This window comes from Crocuta crocuta, unplaced genomic scaffold (assembly GCF_008692635.1).
Source record: "Crocuta crocuta isolate KB4526 unplaced genomic scaffold, BGI_CrCroc_1.0 scaffold180, whole genome shotgun sequence".
Taxonomy (NCBI): Eukaryota; Metazoa; Chordata; class Mammalia; order Carnivora; family Hyaenidae; genus Crocuta; species Crocuta crocuta.
This window is the reverse complement of record NW_027527549.1, coordinates 6,009,219-6,037,208: the sequence shown is the minus strand read 5'-3', so window position 1 is coordinate 6,037,208 and position 27,990 is coordinate 6,009,219. Positions and strand designations below refer to the sequence as shown.

The window sequence follows — 27,990 nt, the reverse complement described above, 5'->3', positions numbered from 1 at the left end:
ATGTAGCGAATACGTCCATGCGTGTGTTTTCAAAGAGGACCAACGTAGTGAAACAACCTGGTAACTGAGTGCTGCATTCCGCCTAGTGTTGTTTCTCGGAGTTAAGCACCGTGCCTTTCCATCATTTGTCTCTCTATCTGTGTTTTCAAACACAGTAACATAGTGAAAGAAGTTATTTGAACAATGGTTTCCCCACAGTGTTCCTCCACAGACTTGAGTACATACCACTATGCATGTGTTTTCAAACTTTACCAACGTAGGGAACCAACCTGGTAACTGAATGCTGCCTTCTGCACCGTGTTGTTTCACAGAGTTGGCCACTCTGCATTTCCCTCATTGGTCTCTGCCTCTGCATTCTAACACTACTAACATAGCGAAACATGACATTAGCTGAATGACGCACACCGCACAGTGTTCTTGCACAGAGTACAGTATATCACACTTAGTTTAAACTTCCATGCTTGTGTTTTCAAACATTACTAAGTCAGTGAAACAACATGGTAACGGAATGCTGCATTGCGCACCGTCTTTTCACCGAGTTGAGCATGCTGCGCTTCCTTCACTGGTCTCCGCATCTGTATTCTAATGCTGCTAACATAGTGAAACATGATGTTCGTTGAACAATATGTTCCCCACAGTGTTCTTCCATAGAGTAGCGTCTATAACACTTAGTTTATACTTCCTTCCATGCTTGTTTTCAAAGATAACTAACTTATTGAAACAACATGGTAAGTAAATGCTGCATTGCACACCGTGTTTGTTCACAGAGGGGAGCATGCTGCATTTCCTTCCTTTGTCCCCGCATCTGTATTCTAACACTACTAACAAAGTGAAACATGACGTTAGTGGAATGAGGTGTTTCCCACATGGTTCATGCCCGGAGCTGAGTATCTAACACTTACGTTATGCTCTCATGCATGTTTCTCCAGACATTACTAACTTAGTGAAACATGATTGTGATTAAAGGCTGTATTCCGCACAGTTTGGTTCATAGAGTTGAGCGTACGGCACTTCCCTCATTGGTCTCCGCATCTGTATTCTAACATTACTAACATAGTGAACATGACATTACTTGAATGATGGGTTCCCCGTAGTGTTCATTCACAGAGTTGAGTATATAACACTTATACTTCCATGCCTGTTGTTATCAAACACTAGTAAACATAAGGAAACAAGACTGTCACTGAATGATGCATTCCACACACTGTGGTTCCAGAGTTGAGCGAAATGCACTTTCATCAAGGTCTCCGCACTTGTATTCTGACACTTCTTACATAGGGAAAGATTACGTTAGTTGAGAGATGCTTTCCCCACAGTGTTTTTTTTTTTAAGTAATTTTTTTTTAAATATTTTTATTTATTTCTAGGAGAGAGAGAGAGAGAGACAGCTGAGCAGGGGAGGGTCAGAGAGAGAGGGAGACACAGACTGAAACAGGCTCCGGGCTCTGAGCTGGCAGTCAGCACAGAGCCCGACGCGGGGCTCGAACCCACGAACCGCGAGATCATGGCCTAAGCGAAAGTCGGACGCTTAACCGACTAAGCCACCCAGGCGCCCCATCCCCACAGTGTTTCTGCACAGAGTTGAGTATGTAACAGTGGCCTTATGCTTCCATGCGTGTATTTTCAAGCATTACCAATATCGTGAAACAACCTGATAACTAAACGCTGCAGTCCACATACTGTTGTTTCTCAGAGTTAATCACAATGCACTTCCCACATTGGTCTCAAGTGTATTCTAACAGATTTACTTTACAACAGTAAATCGTGATGTTAGTTGAATGAAGCGTTACCCACAGTATTCAGAGAGTTAAGTACATACTACTAAGCTTCTACGTCAACACATGTGTTTTCAAACTTGATGAACTTAGTGAAACAACACAGTAACTGAATGCTGCATATCACACAGTGTTCTTTCACAGAGTTGAGCATTCTGCATTTCCCTCATAGGTCTCTAAATCTGTATTCTAACACTATTAACATAGTGAATCATGAAGTTAGTTGAACCATGCGTTCACCACACTATTACTCTCACAGTTGAGTACAAAACACCTAGCTTATACTTCCACGCATGAGTTTTCAAACATTACCAACGTCGTGAAACAACCAGGTCACTGTGCTCTATTCCGCACAGTGTTGTTTCACAGAGTTGAGACTTCTGCACTTCCCTCATAGGTCTCTGCATCTCTATTCCGACACTACTAACATAGTGAAACAAGACCTTAGTTGAATGTGGCGTTCCCCACAGTGTTCATGTACCGAGGTGAGTATGTAACACTTCACTGAAGCTTCCATGCATGTGTTTTCAAAGAGTACCAATGTAGTGAAACAACCTGGTAATGGAATGCTGCAATCTGCATAGTGCTGTTACACAGATTAAGCATATGTACTTCCCGCATTGGTTTCCACAACTGTATTCTAACCTACGAACACAGTGAATCATGACGTGAGTTGAATGAGGCCTGCCCCCCAGTGTTCCTTCTCAGAGCTGAGTATATAACACTTAACGTGTTCTTCTACGCATGAGTCTTCAAACACCGCTAACTTAGTGAAACAACAAGGTCACTGAATGCTGCATTCCACAGAGTGTTGTTGCACAGAGTTGAGCCTTCTGTACTCCCATCATAGGTCTCCGCAAGGGTATTCTAACACTACTAGCATAGTGAAACAAGACCTTGGTTTAATGAGGCATTCCTCACAGTGTTCATGCAGAGTTGAGTATGTAACACTTCACTGAAGCTTCCGTGCATGTGGTTTCGAAGTGTACCGAAACACTTCGAAGTAGTGAAACAAACTGGTAATGGAATGCTGCATTCCCCATAGTGTGGTTTCTCAGTTTGAGCACAGTGCACTTCCCAATTGGGCTCCACAACTGTATTCTAACACTATGGACACTGAATTATGACGTTAGCTGAATGAGGCCTGCCCCACAGTGTTCATGCACTAAGGTGAGTATGTAACACTTCACAGAAGGTTCCATGCATGTGTTTTCAAAGAGTAACAACGTAGTGAAAACGACCTGGTAATTGAATGCTGCATTCCACAAGTGCGGTTTCTCAGATTGAGCGCAGGGCACTTCCCACATTGGTCTCCACAACTGTATTCCAACACTATGCACACAGTGAATCATGACTTTAGTTGAATGAGGCCTGCCCCCCAGTGTTCCTTCATAGAACTGAGTATATAACACTTAGCTTATTCTTCCATGCATGAGTCTTCAAGCATCGCTAACTTAGTGAAACAACCAGGTCACTGAATGCTGCATTCCGTACAGTGTTGTTTCTCAGAGTTTAGACTTCTATGCTTTCCTCAGTGGTCTCTGCATTTGTATTCTAACACTACTAGCATAGTGTAACAAGACCTTAGTTGAATGAGGCGTCCCCCAGAGTGTTCATTCACAGAGTTGACTACACAACACTGACCTTATACATCCATGCGTGTGTCTTCAAACCTTACTAACTTAATGAAGCAAGACTGTACCTGAATGCTGCTTTCTGTACAGTGTTGTGTCATATTGTGGAGTATTCTGCACTTCCCTCAAAGGTCACCGCTGTGATAGTGACACTTCTAACATGACGTAAGCTGAATGATGCATTCCCCACAGTTGTCTTGCACAGAGTAAGTATATAACTGCAGGGAGCCACACTGGCTTCACTGGATGACAGTCACAACAAGGAAATGGTAGCATTTGCACAGCTCCTGCCATGAGAAATAAAAACTGGTATCTCCTGCTACTACTGGCTCATGTTGGAAATGAGGCTGCTGGTATTGACAAGGCCTCAAATATTCCAGATCAGACCAATATTCCCCACACAGATTCCTCATAAGGAAAAGCATATTCCTGCCTTTTCCAAAGAGACTTCAGATGAAAACATTGTGGATGATTGTCAAAAGGCTCTTCCTATAGGCCTTGCAGATCCATGACTTACATAATAAAGGGGGCTAAGAACACGAGTTACAATTGAGTCTGGCCCTGAGACAAAGAGCCTAATTTAGAGTTAAGGGCAGATACCCACCCACACCGTGTTTCTGCTTGGAGCACGCCCCCCCCCCAAGGCATATTGTATTTGGAGTGACTTATTCTGACCTTGAATATTCTGATTTCTCCCTGTGAAGGAACCTATTGAGAAACTTCTTCTTTTGTGATTATGGGAGCAGAGGTATTTCCTGAAAGACCTGTTTGACCCCTGCTCACAAAGAAGTAACTTCACCCTTTTTATGCTAAAAACACTGTCTTATATGCTAAAGATGTCTTCCTTCCCCATAGGATAAGCATCTAAATCACCGACCTCAATCACTATTGATAAAGGTTATGCAAGAGTCTTCTACAAATCTATGTTCTGGGAAATTCTTACATATCAAAGTTTGTCATTGTCTAAGGCAAATGCCACTTCTGTGCCGTGCCCCAAACACTTAATTATAAAATAAAGTTGAGCCCTAGTCAGAGCAGAGATGCCTGCCTGGTGATCAGAAAGATTCTTGCGGCTCTCTCGTCCCTCCCTCGCCGACTCCGTCCATCCTTCAGGGACCCCTGGACCCCGGCCGGAGCCGGTCTCCGACATATAACACTTACTTTATGCACAGAGTAAGTATATAACACTTTATACTTCCATGCTTGTGTTTTCAAAGATGACTAACTTAGTGAAACAACATCGTAACTGAACGCTGCATTCCGTACCGTGTTGTTTCTCAGAGTTTAGCACAGTTCAATTCCCTCATTGGTCTCTGCAACTGTATTCTTACAATATTAGCATAGTGAAACATGACGTTAGTTGAATGATGCGCTCCCTACAGTGGTCATGTACTTGGTTGAGTATATACCACTTAGCTTATGCATCCATCCATGTGTTTTCAAACTCATTACCAACTTAGTGAAACAACATGGTAACTCAGTGATGATGCATTCCGCAGAGTGTTGTTTCACAGATGAGCCCAATTGTACTTCCTCCATTGGTCTCTATATGTGTTTTCAAACACTACGAACATAGAGAAGCAAGAAGTTAGTTGAATTATACTTTCCCCATAGTGTTCATTCAGAGTTTAGTATATAACACTTAGCTTATATTTACAAACCTTAGCATGTATTTACAAACATTGCCAACTTAGTAACCACACAGTAACTGAATGAGGCATGCCGCACAGTGTTCTTTCAGAGGTGAGCATTCTGCATCTGTCATCTAACACTACTGACATAGTGAAACGAGAGGTTCGTGGAATGATGCGTTCCCCGTGGTGTTCTTTCACAAAGCTGAGAATGCAACACTTGTCTTATACTTCCATGCATGTGTTTACAAACATTACTGAGTGAAGCAAGCCTATAACCGAATGCTACATTCCGCACAGTGTTGTTTTACAGAGTTGAGCAGTCTGCACTTCTCTCATAGGTCTCCGCATCTGTATTCTTTTGTTTTTAATTTTTTACATGTTTTATTTATTTCAGAGAGAGAGAGAGAGAGGGAGAGCGTGAGGAAGTGCAGGTAAGAGAGGGAGACACAGAATCCGAAAGACGCTCCAGGCTCTAAGATAGCTGTTAGCACAGAGCCCAACGCGGGGCTCCTACCCACACACTGTGATATCATGACCTGAGCCAAAGCCAGACGCTTCACCTACTGAGCCACCCAGGGGGCCCTCTGCATCTGTATTCTAATACCCCTAACATGGTGAAATGTGAAGGTAGTTGATTCATGCATTCACCACAGTTTTTACTCTCAGAGTTGAGTACAAAACACTTAGCTTCTACTTCCATGCATGTGTTTTCACACATTACTAACTTAGTGAAACATCCTGATAACTGAGTGCTGCTTTCTGCACAGTGTTGTTTCAGAGAGTTGAGCGCTCTGCACTTCCCTCAAATGTCTCCCCACTTGTATTCTGACACATTTAACATAGGGAAACATGATGTTAGCTGAGTGATGCTTTCCTCACAGAGTGTTCATGCACAGAGTTGATTATACAACATGTAGCGAATACGTCCATGCATGTGTTTTCAAACATTACCAATGTAGTGAAACAACCTGGTAACTGAGTGCTGCATTCCGCCTAGTGTTGTTTCTCAGAGTAAAGCACAGTGCATTTCCATCATTCATCTCTATCTGTGTTTTCAAACACAGGTAACATAGTGAAAGAAGTTAGTTGAATAATGGATTCCCCACAGTGTTCTTTCACAGACTTGAGCACATACCACTACACTTATAGTTCCATGCATGTGTTTTCAAACTTTACCAACATAGTGAACCAACCTGGTAACTGAATGCTGCCTTCTGCACCGTGTTGTTTCACAGAGTTGGCCACCCTGCATTTCCCTCATTGATCTCTGCTTCTGTATTCTAATGCTACTAACATCGTGAACATGACATTAGCTGAATGACGCGTACCCCACAATGTTCTTGCACACAGTACGGTATATCATACTTAGTTTATACGTCCATGCTTGTGTTTTCAAACATTACTAAGTCAGTGAAACAACATGGTAACGGAATGTTGCATTGCACACCATCTTTGTTCACAGAGTTGAGCATGCTGTGCTTCCTTCACTGGTCTTCGCATCTGTATTCTAATGCTACTAACACTGTGAACCATGACTTTAGTTGAATGATGCAGCATTCAGTTACCGTGTTGTTTCGCCACTTTAACAATGTTGAAAACACATGCATGGAAGTATAGGCTAAGTGTTATATCCTCAACTCTGTGAATAAACACTGTGGGGAACACATCATTCAACTAACTTTTTGTTTCACTCAGTAGTATTTGAAAACACCTATAGAGACCAAAGGAGGAAGTACAATTGTACTCATTTGTGAAATAACACTCTGTGCGATGCATCATTCAGTTACCAGGTTGTTTCACTAAGTTGATAATGTTTGCAAACATATATGTGGATGCATAAGCTAAGTGTTATATACTCAGCTAAGTGCATGAACACGGTGGGGAAAGCATCAGGCCCATACGTCTCATTTCACTATGTTTGTAGTGTTAGAATACAGTGGCAGAGACCAATGAGGGAAATGCAGTGTAATCAACTCTGTGAAACAACTGTACAGAATGCAGCATTCCGTTACCAGGTTGGTTCACTAAGTTGGTAAATTTTGAAAACACATGCATGGGACTATAAGCCTTAGTGGTATGTACTCAACTCTGTGAAAAAAAATTGGTGGTGAATGCCTCATACAACTAACGTCATGATTCACTATGATAATAATGTTAGAACACAGATGCGGAGACCAATGATGGAAGTGCACTGTGCTCAACTCTGAGAAACAACACTGTGCAGAAGGAAGCATTCAGTTACCAGGTTGTTTCACTATGTTGGCAATGTTTGAAAACACATGCATGGAAGTAAAAGTTAAGAGTTGTATAAGCAATAAATAAAAAAGAATTGAGATCATACCATGCACACTTTCATATCACAATGCTATGAAACTCGAAATTAATCACAGGAAGAAGTCTGGAAAACCCCCAAAAACATGGAAGCTAAAGAACACCCTACTAAAAAACGAATGGGCCAATTAGGCAATTAGAGAAGAAATTAAAAAATATATGGAAACAAATGAAAATGAAAATACAACAATCCAAAATCTATGGGATGTGGTGAAAGCAGTCGGAAGAGGAAAGTACATTGCACTCCAGGCCTATTCAAGAAATGAGAAAAAGCAAAAGTGCAAAATCTAACAGCGCACCTAAAGCAACTAGAGGGAGAGCAACAAGAGCACCCCAAACCCAGTAGAAGAAGAGAAATAAATAAAATCAGGGCAGATATAAATAGTATAGAAAGCAAAGAAACAGTTGAACAGATCAATGAAACCAAGAATTGGCTTTATGAAAAAATAAACAAAATTGACAAACCTCTAGCCAGGTTTCTCAAAAAGAAAAGAGAGAGCACTCAAATAGACAAAATCATCAATGAATTAAAAAAAAAAATCATCAATGAAAATGGACTGATTACAATCAACCCCTCAGGAATAAAAGCAATTATCAGGGAATACTATGAAAAACTATATGCCAACAAATTGGACAACTTAGAAGAAATGGACAAATTCCAAAATACACATTCACTACCAAAATTCACACCAAAAGAGATAGAAAACCTGAACAAACCCATAACAAGTGAGGAAATCGAATCAGTTATCAAAAATCTCCCAACAAATAAGAGCTCTGGGCCACATGGCTTCCCTGGGGAATTCTACCAGACATTTAAAACAGAGTTAATACCTATTCTTCTCAAACTATTCCAAAAAATAGAAATCAAAGGAAAACTTCCAGACTCATTTTATGAAGCCAGCATCACTTTGATTCCCAAGCCAGACAAAGACCCAGCATAAAAGGAGAACTACAGGCCAATAGCCTTGATGAATATGTATGCAAAAATCCTCAACAAGATACTTGCAAATCGAATGCAACAGCACATAAAAAGAATTATCCACCAAGATCAAGTGGGATTCATTCCTGGGTTACAGGGCTGGTTCAATATTTGCAAATCAATCAATGTGATACATCACATCAACAAAAGAAAAGATAAAAATCATATGATCTTGTCGATAAATGCAGAAAAAGCATTTGACAAAATACAGCATCCCTTCTTAAAAAAAACCCTCGAGAAAGTCGGGATAGAAGGAACTTACTTAAACATCACAAAAGCCATCTGTGAGAAGCCCTCAGCTAACATCATCCTCAACAGGGAAAAACTGAGAGCTTTCCCCCTGAGATCAGAAACACGACAGGGATGTCCACTGTTGTTTAAGATAGTGCTGGAAGTCCCAGCATCAGCCATCAGACAACAAAAGGAAATCAAAGGCATCAGAAGTGGCAAAGAAGAAGTCAAACTTTCACTTTTAGCAGACGACATAATAATCTACATAGAAAACCCAGCAGACTCCACCAGACACCTGCTAGAACTGATCCAAGAATTCAGCAAAGTTGCAGGGTACAAAATCAACGTACAGAAATCGGCTGCATTTTTATACACCAACAATGAAGCAACAGAAAGAGAAATCAAGAAACTGATCCCATTCACAATTGCACACACACAAAAAAAACATAGAATACCTAGAAATAAACCTAACCAAGGATATAAGAGATCTGTGTGATGAAAACTATAGAAAACTTATGAAGGAAATTGAAGAAGACACAAAGAAATGGAAAAACATTCCATGCTCATGGATAGGAAGAATAAATATAGTTAAGGTGTCATTACTACCCAAAGCAATCTACACATTCAATGCAATCCCAATCAAAATTGCACCAGCATACGTCTCAAAACTAGAACAAACTATCCCTAAGCTTTGTATGGAACCACAAAAGACCCCGAAGAGCCAAAGTAATACTAAAGAATAAAACCAAAACGGGAGGTATCACCATCCCAGACTTTAGCCTCTACTACAAAGGTGTCCTCATCAAGACAGTATGGTATTGGCACAAAAACAGACACATTGACCAATGGAACAGAATTGAGAACTCAGAAGTGGACCCAAAAGTGGTCAGCCAACTAATCTTTGACAAAGCGGGAAAGAGCATCCAATGGAAAAAAGACAGCCTCTTTCACAGATGGTGCTGGGAGAAGTGGACAGCAACATGCAGAAGGATGAAACTAGATCGTTTTCTCACACCATACACAACAATAAACGCAAAATGGATCCAGGACGTTCCTGGACGTGAGACAGGAAGCCATCAAAACCCTAGAGGAGAAAGCAGGAAACAACCTCCTTGACCTCTACCGCAGCAATTTCTTACTTGACACATCCCCAAAAGCAAGGGAATCAAGAGCAAAAATGAACTATTGGGACCTCATCAAGATTATAAGCTTCCGCATGGCAAAGGAAACAATCCATAAAATTANGGCCATGAGAAAGAATGAAATCTGGGCAACATGGATGGACCTTGAGGGTGTTATGCTGAGCGAAATAAGTCAGGCAGAGAAGGACAGCTACCATATGTTTGCATGTATAGGAGGATTAGGAGGAACCTAACAGAGGATCATGGAGGAGAAAAAAGGGGGAAATAGTGGGGGAGAGGGAGGGAGGCAAATCATGAGAGACTCTTGAATGCTGAGAACAAACTGAGGACTGATGGGTATGGGAGGGAGGGGGGCATGATCGTCATGGAGGAAGGCACTTATGGGGATGAACACTGGGTGTTGTATGGAAACCAACTTGACAATAAACTATTTTTAAAAAAGAGTTATATACTCAACTCTGTGCATGAACACTGTGGGAAAGCAGCACTCAACTGATGTTATGTTTCCTTCCCTGTGTTAGAAGTGTCAGAATGCACGTGAGTAGACCTTTGAAGGAAGTGCAGTGAACTCATCTCTGCGAATCAACACTGTGCAGAATACAGCATTCAGTTAATATCGTGCTTCACCTAAGTTAGTAATATGTGAAAACACATGCATGGAAGTATAAGGTAAGTGTAATATTCTCCACTCTGTGTAAGAACCCTGTGGGGAATGTCTCATTGAACTAATGTCATGATTCACTATGTTAGTAGTGTTAGAAAACACCTGTAAAGGTCAACTAAGGAAGTGCACTGTGCTCAACTCTGAGAAACAACACTGTGTGGAATGAAGCATTCTTAGTTACCAAGTTGTTTCACTACATTGGTAATGGTTGAAAACGCATGCATGGATGGACATATAAGGAAAGTGTTATATACTCTACTCTGTGCAAGAACACTGGGGAACACGTCATTCAGCTAACGTCATGTTCACTACATTAGTAGCACTAGAGTACAGTGGCAGAGACCAATGAGGGAAATGCAATGTTGTCAACTCTATGAAACAACACTGTGCAGAAGGCAGTATTCAATTACCAGGTTGGCTTACTAAGTTGGCAAAGTGTGAAAACCCATGCATGGAAATATAAGCTTAATGGAATGTGTTCGACTCTGTGAAAGAACACTGCGGGGAACCCATCGTCTAATTTCTTGTTTCACTATGTTACTACTAGTGTCTGAAAACACAGATAGAGATGAATGATGGAAGTGCACTGTGCTCAACTCTGAGAAAGAACAAACGCTATGTGGAATGCAGCATGTAGTTACCAGGTTATTTCACTACGTTGGTAATGTTTGAGTACACAAGCGTGAAAATAGAAGTTAAGTGTTATATACTCAACTCGGTGCATGAACACTGTGGGGAACGCCTCGTTCAACGAAGGTCTTATTTCACTATGTCAGTAGTGTTAGAATACAGATGTCGAGACCTATGAGGGAAGTGCAGAATGCTCAACTCTGTGAAACAACACTGTACGGAAAGCAGAATTCAGTTACCTGATTGTTTCCCTACGTTGGTAATGTTTGAAAACAAATGCATGGAAGTATAAGTTAAGTGTTATATACTCAACCCTATGCATGAACACTGTGGGGAAAGCATCACTCACCAAAGTCGTGTTTCCCTATGTTAGAAGTGTCAGAATACAACTGCGGAGAACATTGAGGTAAGTGCAGTGCGCTCAACTCTGAAAGAACACGGTGCGGAACGCACAACTCAGTTACCAGGATGTTCACCAAGTTGGTAACTGTGGAAAACACATGCATAGAAGCTAGGTAAGTGTTGTACTAAACTCAGAATAAAAACTGTGGTGAGCGCATGATTCAACTAACTTCATGATTATATACTCAACTCGGTGCACGAACACTGTGGTGAACGCCTCATTCAACCAAGGTTTTGCTTTTCCATGTTACTAGTGTTAGAATATAGATGCGGAGACCAATGATGGAAGTGCAGAATGCTGAACTCTGTGAAGCAACACTGTGCTGAATGCAGCAGTCAGTCACAATCTTGTGTCACTAAGTTAGTGATGTTTAAAAACACATGCATGGAAGCTTAAGTATATAACATTTACCTTAGATGAGTGTACAGCATTTACCTTATGCTTCCATGCATATGTTTTCAAACATTACTTACTTAGTGAAAGAAGATGGTACCTGAATTCAGCATTGCGCACAGTGTTCTTTCACGAAGTGAAATATAATACCCATACTTTACACTTCAAAGAACGTGTTTGCAAACATTACATACTTAGTGAAACAAGATGATAACTGAATAGTGCTTTCCGCACAGTGTTCTTTCACATAGTTGAGTATAGAACCCTTACCTTTTACTTCAAAGCATGTGTTTTCAAACCTTACCGAGTGATTTTTTAAAAATAGTTTATTTCAAGTTCGTTTCCATACACACCTAGTGCTCATCCCCACAAGTGCCCTACTCCATGCCGATCGCCCCCCGACGAACTTAGTGAAACAAGACAAGAAATGAATAATGCTTTCTGCACTGTGTTCTTTCACAGAATTGAGTATATAAGCCTTACCTTTTACTTCTAAGCATGTGTTTTCAAAGCTTACTGAGTGAAACAAGATCGTAACAGAATGCCGTATTCAGCACAGTGTTCTTTCATTGAGTTAAGTTTATAACACTTCACTTATACTTCTATACATGTTTCTCAAACACTACTAACTTCGTGAGACAAGGTGTTCACCGAAACCTGACTCTTCTGCACAGTGTTCTTTCAGGTACTGAAAATAATGCACTTCACTCATTGGTCTCTGCATCTGTTTTCTAAAACTACTAGCATATTGAAACAAGATATTACTTGAATCATCAGGTCTCCACTGTGTTCTTTCAGGAAGTTCGGTATACAACACTTTCCTCATAGTTCCATACATGTGTTTTCAAAACATTACTATGGTAGTGTAACAGGATGATAAGTGCATTCTGCATTCCCCACTCTGTTGTTTCCCAGATCCCAAGCACTTCCCTCTTTGGTCTTGGCATCTGTTTTCTGACACTGCTAACATAGTGAAACAAGTTGTTATTTGAATTACGGTTTCCCACTGTGTTTTTTTTTTACTGAGTTGAGTTTGTGTCACTTCCCTTATACTTCCATCCATGTGTTATTAAACATGATTAATGTAGCAAACAAGATGTTAACTGAATGCTGCATTCCACACAGTGTTGTTCCAGAGAGCTGAAGTTACTGGCCTTCCTCATGAAGAGCCTAAGTAACGTCATTTTGAGAGTAAGGCCTCCATTAAGGGCAACCTCGGGCTGCACGTAGCCCAAGTTCCTCAGATTGCTCAAGGCTAAAGCCATCCTCGGACCACCCTCAGATCAGCTAATCAAAAAACATTCCTGTGGTCTGGGTCAAGGCTGGGAACTGTAGACGGTTACTTTATACAAACTAGCCAATCACTCACCGCTTGCCTGAACCCCACGTGGGCCCTTTGAACTCACCTCATAATTGGTCATTTTCAAAGGATTCTCAAAAGTCATGATTGGGTCCCACCAAAAGTAATGAACACCTCACAGATACTGAATGGTCAAAGCTGTTACCATGGGTGCTGTACAATTGTAATTGGTGCGTATGTGATGATGCTATACATACAACGTGTGCACTGTAACACCCCCGTCCCTTACCCCATAAAAATCCTACTCACTATTGTTCGGGGCTTCACCTTGCTGCCACTACACTGATCAGCGGGTGAGCCCCTGCTCGAGCTTGTAATAAAGACCCTTTTGTACTTGCATCGGTGTCGGCTCCTTGGTGGTCTCTGGGGACTCGCGAATCGGGCACAACACTCATTGTTCTCCGCATCTGTTTTGTAACATTACTAAATAGGGAAACATGATGTTAGTGGAAAGACGGCTTCCCCAATGTGTTCTTTCACTTAGTTGAGTTTATATCACTTCTATCACACTTCAACCTATGTGTTTATAAGCATTATTTAATTCATAAAACAAGATGTTAACTGAATGCTGCATTCCACACAGTGCTGTTTCAGAGAGTTTAGGAAATAGGACTTCCCTCTTTGTTCTACGCATCTGTTTTTCACTATCACTAAGCAAAACAAGGTGTTAGTTGAAAGATGGGTTCTTCACAGTGTTATTTCACAGAGTCCAGTATATAATGCTTCCCTTATACCTCTAACAACGTGTTTTCAAATATTACTAACTTAGCGAAACCTGATGGTTACTGAATACTGCTTTGTGCACTGTGTCGTTCACAAAGTCGAGTATATAACACTTCGCCTTATACTTTTATACATGTGTTTTCAAACATTCCTAACCTTGTGAAACAAGATGGTAACTGAATGCTGCATTCCGCACAGTGTTGTTGCAGAGGGCCGAGGATTCTACACTTCACCCATTGGTCTCCGCATTTGCTTTCTTACACTACTAACATAGTGAAAGAATACATTAGTTGAATGACAACTTCCCCACTGTGTTCTTTCCCTGAGTTGAGTTTATATCACTTTCCTTATACTTCCATCCAGGTGTTTTTACACGGTATTAACTTAGTAAAACAAGATGTTAACTGGATGCTGCATTCCACACAGTGTTGTTTCAGTGAGATGAGGATACTGCATTTCCCTCATTGGTCTCCGCATCTGTTTCGTAACATTACTAACATAGGGAAACACGATGTTAGTGGAAATACAGGTTCTCCGCAGTGTTCTTTCATAGAACATTTCCCCAACGTGAAAGAACACTGTGGGGAACACATCATTCAGCTAACTTCTTCTTTTGCAATGTTAATAGTGTTTGAAAACACAAATAGAAACCAATGATGGAGTGCTCTGTGTTCAACTTTGTGGAAGAACACTATGCAGAATGTAGCATTCAAACAAACCAGGTTGTTTCACTATGTTTTTAGTGTTTTAAAACACATGCATGCAAGTAAGTTAAGTGTTATATACACAACTCTGTGCATGAACACTGCGGGGGAAGTCATCACTCAACTAATGTCAGGTTTCTCTATGTTAGAAGTGTCAGAATACAAGTGCAGAGACTTTTGAGGAAAGTGCACTGTGCTCACCTCTGTGAAATAACACTGTTTAGAATGCAGCACTCAGTTACAAGGATATTTCACTAAGTTGTTAATGTTTGAAAACACATGCATAGAAATATAAGCGAAGAGTTTTGTATTAAACTCTGAGAATAAAAACTGTGGTGAACGCATGATTAAAGTAACTTCATGATTCACTATGTTAGTAGTGTTAAAATACAGATGCAGAGACTTATGAGGGAAGTGCAGAATGCTCAACTCTGGGAAACAACACTTAGTGGAGTGGAGCATTCAGTTACCATTTTGTTTCACTAAGTTGATAATATTTGAAAATACATGCATGGAAGTATAAGCTAAATGTTATATACTAAGCACTGTGAATGAACACTGTGGGAAATGCATCATTCAACTAACTTCTTTTTTTTATATATTTTTATTTATTTCTAGGAGAGAGAGAGAGAGAGAGAGAGACAACGTGAGCAGGGGAGGGTCAGAGAGAGAGGGAGATACAGGCTCTGAAATAGGCTCCAGGCTCTGAGCTGGCAGTCAGCACAGAGCCCGACACGGGGCTCGAACCCACGAACCGCGAGATCATGACCTAAGCGAAAGTCGGACGCTTAACCGACTAAGCCACCCAGGCGCCCCTCAACTAACTTCTTATTACACTATATTAGTAGTGTTTGAAAACAAATGTAGAGACCAAAGAAGAAGGACAATTGTGCTCATCTGTGAAAAAATATTCTGCGGAATGCATCATCATTCAGTTACCAGACTGTTTCACTAACTTGGTAATGTTGAAAACACATGCATGGATGCATAAGCTAAGTGGTATATACTCAACTAAGTGCATGAACACTGTGGGAAATGCATCATTCAAATAACGTAATCTTTCACTGTTAGTAGTGTTAGAATACAGTTGTGGAGACCAATGAGGGAAGTGCATTGTGCTCAACTCCAAGAAACAACACAGTGCGGAATGCAGCATTTAGTTACCTGATTATTTCATCTTGTTGGTAATGTTTGAAAACACATGCATGGAAGTATAAGTTGTGTTATATACTCAACTCTGTACATGAACACTCCATGGAAAACATCACTCAACTAACATCATGTTTCTCTATGTTAGAACTGTCAGAATACAAGTGTGGAGACATTTGAAGGAAGTGCAGTGTGCTCAACTGTGTGTAACAACACTGTGCGGAATGCAGCACTCAGTTATCAGGATGTTTCACTAAGTAATGTGTGAAAATACATGCATAGAAGTATAAGCTAAGTTGTTTGTACTCAACTCTGAGAATAAAAACTGTGGTGAATGCATGAATCAACTAACTTCATGTTTCACCATGTTAGGGGTATTAGAATACAGATGCGGAGGGTGGCATCTGGGTGGCTCAGTCGGTGAAGCGTCCGACTTCGGCTCAGGTCATGATCTCACAGTGTGTGGGTTAGAGCCCCACGTCGGGCTCTGTGCTAACAGCTAGCTCAGAGCCTGGAGCCTCTTTTGGTATCTGTGTCTCCCTGTCTCTCTGACCCCCCCTTGCTCACACAGTCTCTCTCTCTCTCTCTCTCTCTCTCTCTCTCTCTCTCTCTCTCTCACACATAAAACAAATATATAAAANCTCTCTGACCCCCCCTTGCTCACACAGTCTCTCTCTCTCTCTCTCTCTCTCTCTCTCTCTCTGTCTCTCTCAGAAATAAATAAAACATTTAAAAAATTAAAAACAAAAGGATACAGATGCGGAGACCTATGAGAGAAGTGCAGACCTCTCAACTCTAAAACAACACTGTGCAGAATGCATCATTCAGTTACAACCTTGCTTCACTAAGTTAGTAATGTTTGTAAATACATGCATGGAAGTATACGTTAAGTGTTATATACTCAGCTCTGTGAAAGAACACTGTGGGGAATGCATCATTCCACTAACCTCTTGGTTCACTATGTTAGTGCTGTTAGAATACAGATGTGGAGACCTATGAGGGAAGGGCAGAAATGCTCACCAGTGTGAAAGAACACTGGAATGCAGCATTCAGTTACTGTGTTGTTTCACTAAGTTGGCAATGTTTGTAATTACATGCATGAAAGATAAGCTAAGTGTTATATATACTAAACTCTGAATGAATACTGTGGGAAATTCGTTATTCAACTAATTTCTTGTTTCTCTATGTTAGTAGTGTTTGAAAACATATAGAGACCAATGGAGGAAGTACAGTTGTGCTCATTTGTGAAACAATATTCTGCAGAATGCATCATCATTCAGTTACCAGCTTGTTTCACTAAGTTGGTAATGTTTGAAAACACATGTGTGGATGCATAAGCTAAGTGGTATATACTCAACTAAGTGCATGAACACTGTAGGGAGCACATCATTCAACTAACGTCATGTCACTATGCTAGTATTGTTAGAATACAGTTACAGAAACCAATGAGGGACATGTACTGTGCTGAACTCTGAGAAACAACACCTTGCAGAATGCAGCATTCAGTTACCATGTTGTTTCACTAAGTTAGTCATCTTTGAAAACACAAGCATGGAAGTATAAATATGTGTTATATACTCTATGCAAGAACACTGTGGGGAACGCATCGTTCAGCTAACGTCATGTTTCACTATGTTACTAGTGTTAGAATACAGTTGCGGAGACCAGTGAGGGAAATGCAGTGTGGTTAACTGAAACAACACTGTGCAGAAGGCAGCATTCATTTACCGGGTTGGTTCACTAATTTGGTAAAGTTTGAAAACACATGTATGGAAGTATAAGCTTAGTGGTCTATACTCAACTCTGTGAACGAACACTGTGGGGAACCCATTGTTCAACTAACTTCTTCTTTCACTATGTTACTTGTGTTTGAAAACACAGAGACGAATGATGGAAGTGCACTGTGTTCAACTCTGAAACAACACCAGGCAAAATGCAGCATTTAGTTACCAGGTTGTTTCACTACGTTGGTAATGTTTGAAAACACATGCATGGAAGTATTAGTTAAGTGTTATATACTCTGTGGGAAATGCATCACTCAACTAAAGTCATGTTTCCCTATGTTAGAAGTGTCAGAATACAAGTGCGGAGACCAGTGAGGGAAGTGCAGTGTGCTCAACTCTCTGAAACAACACTGTGTGGAAGGCATCATTCAGTTACAATCTTGCTTCACTAAGTTAGTAATATTTGAAAACACATTCATGGAAGTATAAGGTCAGTGTTATATAAGGAGTGTGGGAACGGATTGTTTCTGCCATCATAATGCGTAACTGCCTGCTGTGTTTGTGTAGACATCATCATGAGGCCTAACTGTGCTGGTGGATGATTTTACTACAAGTCCAATTGCTATGAATACTTCCGGAAGCTGAAGACCTGGTCTCAGGCCTAGGTAAGGAATCTGGCTCAAGGTTGGACAGGTATCTCCAAAGCTACCCAGAAGTGTCTCTAATGCCCCCCCTCCCCCCGCCCCGAGCTGCAGGTCTCATTTAACTCAGAATTCAGGCATTCTGAGGAGTCAGAGGCTGCTGAAATGGAGAGAATTGTTTTGTGTTCACCTCTTCCAGTTCCATTGGCATGGATGGAGCATGTGCTATCTGCCCAAGCCCTTGATGGGCTGTGGAGATGTACGAACAGACAAGAAATGACCATTACCCTCCAGGATTTCACTGTCTGTAAGAAAGACAGCAATAAGTAAATAGAAGGAGAATATGAAGACAAAGACCTTCCAGAAAGAATAATTGAATTGCTGTACCAGACTTACCAAAAAAAGCAGAGCACAGTCTTCAGAACCACCTGACAGTGAAGCAGTCCAAACAAATGGAAGGCTTCATTGTCCACACAACCCAACAAATGTACTGGCTTTACCTCACTGAGGCTTTGTCTGGAAGATACCCAAATAGCCACTTCGCCTCAGAGGAGCGTGGGGGGCCAGTGCTACTGTTTCTCAGGGTTGTGGCTATTTAATTGACATTACTGGTTGGAGGCACCGTTGGGGAAATGTGTTGTGATCTGGGCCTAGAATGACGTGAGAATTTTGTATATAAATAACTCACTGAGGATGGAGCACCTACCAAGTGATAGCTATTGAGGACACGAAGTCCTCTCTGATCTTAAAAGTGTGGGATTAGTGCAAGTTTGTGACCATTAAACAGAAAATCCCAATGCAGTGTGAGCATAAGTGACTTTCCAAGATTACACCCAGAGTAACTAGCAGATAACCAAGGGAAGTCAGCCTTAATGCGATGCTTCCTGAGCTGATGTGAATGAGAGAGAGAGAGGTAGAAGGAGAGAAAGAGGTGGGGGTGGGGGAGAGAGAGAGAATGAACTAAATGAAGAAAGGATTTCTCAGACACTCTTCACTGAAAAAAAAAAAAAAACAAAGCTGATGGAGAGCAATGGGCTTCTCCTCAATTCTTGAGAAGCAACTTGAAGAAACCTTGAAAGACCACCTGTATCCAGGGGTTCCAAAACTAATTCTGCCCAAACAAAGAGGAAGGTACGTGGGTGACTTGGGAGTAATATAGACCTCAGTTTATTTATTTTTTAAAAGTAATTTATTGTCAAGTTAGCTAACATAAAGTGTATACAGTGTGTTCTTGGTTTTAGAAGTAGATTCACATGATTCATCATTTACACACAACACCCAGAGTTCATCCCAACAAGTGCCCTCAATGTCCATCACGCATTTCCCCCTCCCCTCCATCTCTCCCTTCCACCCTCAGATTATTCTCTGCATTCATGGGTCTCTTATGATTTGCTTCCTTCTCTGTTTGAAACTATTTTTTCCCCTTCCCTTCCCCTATGGTCTTCTGTTAAGTTTCTCAAATTCCACATATGAGTGAAAACATAAGATATCTGTCTTTCTCTAACTGCTTTATTTCACTTAGCATAATACCCTCCAGTTCCATCCACATTGTTGCAAATGGCAAGATTTCATTCTTTCTCATTGCCAAGTAGTATTCTTTTGTATATATAAACCACACAAAAAATAAAAAATGGAATTATCCTATGACCCAGCAACAGACCTGAATTTAAGTCATGACTCTGCCATTCACTGGTTATAGTTGTACCTCACTTTACCAGTTTTCTTGCTTTAAAATGGGGATGAGACTTTTACACCATGGGCTTGTCAGAAGAATTCATTAAAACAACTTACAAAGATAGGGCGCCTAGGTGGCTCAGTCGGTTGAGCGTCTGACTTCGGCTCAGGTCATGATCTCACAGCTCATGAGTTCAAGCCCCACGTTGGGCTCTGTGCTGACACCTCAGAGCATGGAGCTACTTAGGGTTCTGTGTCTCCTTCTCTCTCTGCCCCTCCCCTGCTGAGACTCTGTCTCTCAAAAATGAATAAATGTTAAAAAATATTTTTAAATCCTGCTGATGGAAAGAACTCAGGAAAATCATCCCCTCTAACTTTCCCAGTGGCTTTGCGGAACTGTTCTCCTTGTGCATTCCTCTTTGTTCTCTACTCTCTCTTGTCTTTCTCTGTGACCATGGCTCTCTTCCCTCCCTAGGACTCATCAGTTTATCCTCTAAACCATGTCTCTGCACTTCCTACCTTCTTCAATGTGCTTCTTCTCGCCTTTTAATTTTGTTAAATAGTTTATTGTCAAGTTGGTTTCCATATAACACCCAGTGCTCATCCCCACAAGTGCCCTCCTCCATGCCCATCATCCCTCTTCCCCTCATCCTCACCCCCATCAGCCCTCAATTTGTTCTCAGCATTCAAAAGTCTTTTGTGGTTTGCCTCCCTCCCTCTCCCCCACTATTTTTCTCCTTCTCCCCCATGGTTCTCTGTTAAGTTCCTCCTAATACTCCTGTACATGCAAACATATGGTATCTATCCTTCTCTGTCTGACTTATTTGGCAGACTTTCCAGCAGATATTCTGCAGCTTTGGTGGAAGTAGTATTAGGTCTCATTAAACAAGAAGACAAGAGCACAGCTAGTTAAAACTTTAAACAAAGTTGAAGCCAACAACAAAAGTATTCGAAAACACCACAAATACATGGAGGTTAAACACCACGCTATTAAATAATGGCAGGGTCAACCAGGAAATCAAAGTAATAAAGATGTAAGTGCAGGGAAACAGATACAATTGAAAAAATTTTTTTTTAACTTGCAAAGAGCTTATTACACATGCTGGGTGTTCATTTGAGGTTCTCAAGGCAAAAACTGTCCAGGATTGATACAAAACCTTAGCAGAGTTAGTCACTCCTGGACAAAGTGCAGAGAAGGTGCTGGAAAAGGACCAAACAAATGAATACCTTGGGCACTGCTGCTTCTTGACTAGTTGCCAATATTGAGGGTCAATCTAGTTCTTGAGACTCGTGGTGTGGAGGGGACAATGAGCATGACAGGTAGATCTGATCTTGGACACAGGAGACAGAAATCTGGGTTCCAGGTCCTCTTGTGCTTTACCAGGAGTGTGAGCTTGGAGGAAAAATCCTACCTAACCACAGAGACTCTTTCCTCTTCTGTCCCAGGAACCTTTGTGATGGGTCCTCTCACTAAACGTTGATTGGTAATCTGGCTTCCCAGCCTCACAAATTTGACATGCAAATGAAGTTCTGGGTATGAAAACATGCTGGTGTTGGGAAGTGGTCGGCAGGGGTGAGGAATGCATCAACATTCAACACCAGCCCTGTCTAATCATGAGCAAGATACAAAAAGGAGGCATTGGAATAGCAACTGTAGCCAAAACCATGTTTTCAGTATATTAGTTTAAGTTGTACCTTGGAGGCAGATCCTGTAACACAACACAAAAGAGTGTAAAATAAGCATACATCTCTAGAAGATATAGATATATAAAATGTTTGCCTTGTTTAATGGGACAGTACGTTTCCAGTTAGAGAATGGTTAGGCCACAAGTTCCATCCAGTCCCTAAAACAAAAGGTGATTATTATTCAGGAATCGAGAAGAAAAATCCAGATTGCCTTCTCTTGACTAGGCATGAAGGTAGTAGGTTTGAAGAGCAAGAATTTGGGATCAAGAGAAGACATATAGGGTCGCCTAGGTGACTCAGTCAGTTAAGCATCTGACTCTGAATTTCAGCTCAAGTCATGACGTCACAGTTCGTGGGATCGAACCCTGCGTCTGGCTCTGTGCTGAGAGTGCGGAGCCTGCTTGAGATTCTCTCTCCTGTCTCTCTCTGCCCCCTCCCTGCTCTAAACAAACAAACAAACAAACAAACAACAAACATTAAAAAGAAAGACATACAGGAGTAAAACAAGTTTGTGTTTGGTGCTGAGAGTTTTCAAAGTAGCCGCAGAGAAGATAGTTATGTACCTACTAGGATTGTGAGGTGAGGACGATGCTTTTAAACCTCAAGGGATGATTAATTAGCACAACTTCTTGCCCGCAGTGTGAGTGTCAGTCATGTGGAAACGGAGCCCACCTGGCATCTCTCCAGAGTGCAAAGGAAGCCAACATCATCGCAAAGTACATAAGTGGTTACCGAAGAAACAAGCCTGTATGGATTGGCCTGCATGACCCACAAAAGGTAACCTCAGACTTGGGCCAGAGATGTCCCCTTGGTAAAGCTAGATAGATGGTCCCTGTGTGGGAAATGGCTTCCAGGTCTACTGACGGAGGCACAGGGAGTAGACTTCTTCAGTTACTGCCTCCAACTGACAGAGGCCTAAGCCTCAAGGTCTGGGTCTCAGTTCTGGCCCTCAAGGGAGGCAATTATTTCAGTGGCATCACTTAGTAGAACTTCTATCTAATTAAAGTCCTCCCAAATCTTAGAACACAAAATGGCCAGCTTTCCAGAGCCTAAAAATAAGTTATGGAGCTCCTGAGTGTCTCAGTCAGTTGAGCATCTGACTCTTGACTTCAGCTCAGGTTACGATCTCATGGTTCCAGAGATGGACCCACACATCAGGCTCTGCACTGAGAGCATGGAGCCTGCTTGGGATTCTCTTCCCCACCCCCCACCTGCCCTTCCCCTGCACCTGTTCTCTCTCTCTTTCAGAATAAATAAGTAAACAATTTTTTAAAAGTTGTGTGAGCATATATATATATATATATATGTATGAAAACATATACATACACGTACATACATGCACATACATCTGTTATGGGACCTAGCTTAATTAAATTCCCATTAGATCTTGAGTTAGAGTTGAGAACTTTCAGCCAAGCTTTGTCCTAGGTGCTATCATGTTTTTTTATGTTCTCCATAACTTTTTTTCACTAGACCTTCATCTTCCTCTCCATCAATACCTCATCATAAAGAATGGCATGTGAGGTCTGGTACCCCGAGGCCTTTATGTGGGATCTGCAGTTTACAGATTCTTTGTGGGAATCTTCTATAGTTAACCCAAGCAAACATGAAGAACACAAGAAGAGAACCCCCAGACTTTCCCTTTCTTGGTAAAAGTTTGCCATAGGTGTTGCAAATAATTAATACAATTAATTACACATGTTTATGTATTTACATTGCTACCAACCAAGTCTCTTCTTCAGAGTTAGGACAAATATTTACATCTATTTATACAATTTTTGGGTAATTTAATTGTCTACATTCATAACCAAAGAAAGTAAATAGCTAATAAAAGCCCTTAAAAATGTGTCATGGCTCTAATTATCAAAGAAATGCAAATTCAAATAGAAATATAATTTGACTTATCGGATTATCAAACTTTTGCTTTGTCTTAATGAGTAATATTTTTAAGGATATAAATAAATTTTCCCATAGATGGAAAGCAGTTTGGCAATGCATAGCAGTGCCAACTCAGAGCCTGGAGCCTATTTCAGAGTCTGTGTCTCCCTCTCTCTCTGACCCTCCCCTGCTCACGCTGTCTCTCTCTCTCTCTCCTAGAAATAAATAAAAATATATAAAAAAAAAAAGAAAATAAGTGTCAGTACAGAAACAGCATCAGGAACAAAGTAGTTTATATTCTTTTTACTAATTATTATGCATAAATATATATATAATATAATGATTATAATAATTATAATATTTGTAAACATCAGTAGAATTAAGGTAAGTTATAGTACACCATTTAAAAATGTTTCGAAGGCAAAATACACGTTGAGTATGTATTTTAAAGACCGTCACCTATTTTAGTTCATAAAAATGTTCACACCAGAAGTAAATATGCTAAAATCAATAGTAATGTTTTCCTCTTTAAATGGGGTGAGCTTTCTCTTTCATTCTGTGCACATTTCTGGGCTTCTTGCGATGAAAGATTTTTACGGGCTGTCTAGGGACTTGAGAGGACCACCTGACTGTGAGTCAAGAAGGCTGAATTTCTGTCTTCCATCTGTGGTCACCTGTAGAGACAGAGTGGCAGTGGATCGATGGGGCCTTCTATTTATACAGTAAGTGGTCTGCAGGCAGGAATTCTATTTATACAGAAGTTCGCAGGCGGGAATAAGTACTGTGCAGAGATGAGCTCCAGTAAGGATAAATTCTGACGCCCCGCCCCTCGCCCCTTCCCAGTTCACAGCTCCTCCCCTTTACCTGTAGGAGCAGAAAGGGACATCCGCTCCCCGCCTCCAACCCCATTTCGCACCAGCAACTCTGTTTGCCACAAGACGGTGGCCTTGCCACAGACATTATTTACCAACCTGCCGTCATTTGTGACCGTCTTACAATCTTTGCTGTATCCATAGACCAGCTGTTCAGTTATTTACTTAATATTTTCTTTAAATCCACTCACTTTTTTCCTTAAATACACTTATCTTTATATTTACTTAAGTTTTATTTATTTTGAGAGAGAGTGAGCAGGGGAGGGGCAGAGAGAAGGGGAGAGAGAGAAGCTCAAGCAAGCTCTGCACTGTCAGCATGCAGCTTGATGCAGGGCTCAAGCCCATGAACTGTGAGATCATGACCAGAGCCGAAACCAAGAGTCAGGCTTAACCAACTGAGCCACCCAGCAGCCCCAAATACACTTATTTTTAAATCCTATTGTATACATATGAAGGTAAAAGATGTCACATTTTGGGAGAACCAGGCTACAGGAAACAAATATGTATGACTTCTTTCTGGATTCCTTCTAGTTCGGGTTCCCCATACATCCTAGGAACCTCATCTTTGCCTGCCTGCTGCCCTCTTGTTTGTTTCCCTGAGTTTTGTCGCCAAACTTCAGGCCCCAGAACCTCAGCTCTAGGCTGCATACAATCACTTGAGTCTCCTTGCTTATCTTGTCTTTCATTCTTTGCTTTTTATGCTCATAAGTTACAGTTTTCGACCTTTGACACGTGGGGCTGGATAACTGTTCGTTGTGGGAGCCATCCTGTTCACTGTAGATTTAGGATATCCTGGTCTCAAATCTTCGTTAGATGTCAGTAGAACCACTCTTCCCCACCCCGATTGTGGCTGAATGCCCCCTGGGGGCAGAATTGCTGGCATTTGAGAACCACAGAGATTAAGTGATATGGAAGACATCCACTGTAAAACAAGAAAACAGAATAGCAAAGATAAAGAAGCTATTTGGTGCTGAAGACAACATCCTAGTGGGTTTAAAAGGCCATCATGGTGTCACCAGGGAACCCCTCCCAGGCAGGAAGTGGGTCTGGGAAAGGCCTGGACTGAGGACTCAGGAACTTGAGGCAGGGTGGGACTATCCAAAAATAGAATGGGCAGGAAGCAGTGAGAACCCCATCACTAGAGTTAAACAAGCAAAAGTGGGCATTGTAGTTGCAATTGTAGTTGCAGCATCAAAAGTGTTAGAAGGGGAGCACTACGGCACATGGAGAATACATTGAGGGTCACTTTTAAAATATAAATTCTGGGAATCACTTTGGACCTACAACATCAGAATCTCTAGGGCTGGAGGCCAGACCAGCTTTGGGGGAAGCAATGGACTAGATGCCTTCCAGAGCCCTTCCTAAGATTTTGAGATTTCAATTGGACCAAGTTCTCAAACACAAGTCTTTCCCATCAGTCCATGTTCACATGGGCAAAGTTCCAAGAACGAAGCCACTTGGGTGGCAACCAGGAACCCGATGTCCTCCTGAGGACTCTGGACCTTTCAGACTCTCCTCCTTTCCTGGGTTCACTCAGCCCAGCTCTTAGCTCCCAGAGTCCAGGTGCTCAAGCCAGAAAAGCACAAAGAGTAGAACAAGGATTAGCAAGAAGCTGGTGGAAGGTAGAATGTTAGAGAGCCTTCCCCTGGCCCCGTCAGTGTCATTTTATATTTATGTAACAGATTTAGCCCCCCAACTCAGTAGCTGAGTCATTTCCTTAAGAGCCAAAAGGTATGGTATTCATGTCCCCAAACACCAGCACACACACATTCTGTGTGTGACTAGACTTACTCCTTTTTTATGTCTATTTAGGAAGACCCCCAAAAGTCATTTTGTCTGGTTGGTTCTTTTACCCCCTCTGACTCCTTTTCTGCACCACAGTGGAACTTGCTTGTGACGCTCTGTCAAATGGCACTAACAGAGCTTTCTGACGTCTCTCCCTGTTCACTCTGACACATTTAAAAATGTGGTGCTACAACTTTAACAGGAATTTCAGGGGCTCTTGGAGGATTCAGTTGGTTAACCATCTGACTCTTGATTTTGGCTCAGGTCATGATCTCACCATCATGAGACTGAGCCCTGAGGTGGGCTCCACACTGGGCATGGAGCCTGCTTAAGATTCTCTCTCCCTCTCTCTCTGCTCCTCCCCTGTGCACATGCTCTCTCTCCCCCCCTTTTCTCTCAAAAATAAATAAACAGAAATTTCATGTTCAGTGAAATTGTAGTCAAGACCATGGGAGCAGCATTTGGAATGCCTAGGATGGGATTCTAGTTCCTCCAGTTAGCTGTGTGACCTTGAGCAGATTTCCCACTTCTCTGTGCTTCAGTTGCCTCTCCACACAAAAGGAAAACCGAGAGTCTTGATCACTTGAAGACAGATAAGTGAAGTGCCTATCCCAGTCAGGGAAGACTCATGGTTCTCTGACCTGGAGGGGAGGGGAATGGCCTCTGTCTCCATATCAGTTACTTTCCATGGCCCAGCTCTGGTGGCCATGGATGTGGGCATGCACAGGACCCATCCTCTCCCTCGGAAGGGGAGGCTGCACACCTTTTCCCACTTTGCCTGGCAGTGCCCTCTGTCCCCAGGGCTCTCATCCGACCCACCAACACACACTGGCCCCAGGGCAGGACCTGCAGGTCAGAGCCAGACAGACAGATGTCTAACCACTGGATACTCTGCTGCCCACACCACAGGGTGATAAGCGAATCTGTGGACGGCCATGGTGGGACCTCTCCACAAAAGCACTTCCGTTTTCAAGACCACCTGCTCCCTGCTGTCAGTCTTTCTTTATGAAGGGATGGCCCAGGGGACGTGACTGGCTCAGTGGCTTCCAACTCTTTGAACATCTCAGAGCCTCAGCTGCAGACTTTGGAAAAACCACCTCCACATCCGCAGCATCCTGTCTCAGACACAAAAGACCCCCACTTTCTGTTGATTTATGTCCAGCTCTGTTTTTCCCTCAGAAGTTTCGCTGGTGTGGGGCTTCTGCAATTGTGTGTGTGTGACATTTAAATTATTTTTCTTTCCATGAACAAAGTTAGTGCTGGTGTTAGTGTCTGGTTCTTCAGAGAAACAGAAGTAATAGGGTGTATATAGAGAGAGATCGATTTCTTTTAAAGAACTGGCTCACGGGAGCCTGGGTGGCTCTGTCGGTTGAGCATCTGACTGGCTCAGGTCATGATCTCAGGTTGGTGCGTTCCAGTTCCACATCCGGTGAGCTCGAGTCCCGCTTCAAGTGAGCCCTACTTCTCTCCCTCTCCCTCTCTCTCTGCCCCTAACTCACTTGCACCCACTTTCTCTCTCTCTTTCTCTCTTGGTCTTTTCATTGATTGCATGAGTACCCACATTATGGAGGGAGGTCTGCTTTACTCCAGTAATTTACTCATTACTAATTTAAAAACTAATCACATCCAAAACAAATCACCTCCGCAGCAATACATAGATGGGTGTTTGACCCAACATGTGGGCACCCATCTCAGCCCAGTCGACGGATAAAACGAAGCCTGTCAGGGTCCTTCCGGGGCCCCAAGCAAAACCCCCAGGGAGTGCTGGCATGTGCAACCCAGACCCAGATGGATCAGAAAGCCTGCTTATTTTCTTGCAGACTTCTTAACTTGGAGGAACAACACACGCGGCACCTGCCAGCACTTCCTGTGCAAATACCAAGTGTAGACCCGGATCAAGGTCATGTCCGCCCCACACATGCCCCTGCCCTCCTTCCTCTGCACATGCTGGCCGCATCCGATTCCCTCAAAGCGAACAG

General features: G+C 42.0%; 1 protein-coding gene across 1 annotated transcript; it reads left to right on the top strand.

Moving 5' to 3' along the window:
• Positions 1 to 17: 17 nt before the first annotated feature.
• On the top strand, positions 18 to 27,899 carry REG4 (regenerating family member 4). The gene is given in 7 exon segments (XM_077767857.1): positions 18 to 60; positions 18,043 to 18,140; positions 22,116 to 22,253; positions 23,635 to 23,641; positions 24,041 to 24,091; positions 24,123 to 24,155; positions 27,832 to 27,899. Coding segments are annotated over 7 exon segments (438 nt in total).
• Positions 27,900 to 27,990: the final 91 nt, after the last annotated feature.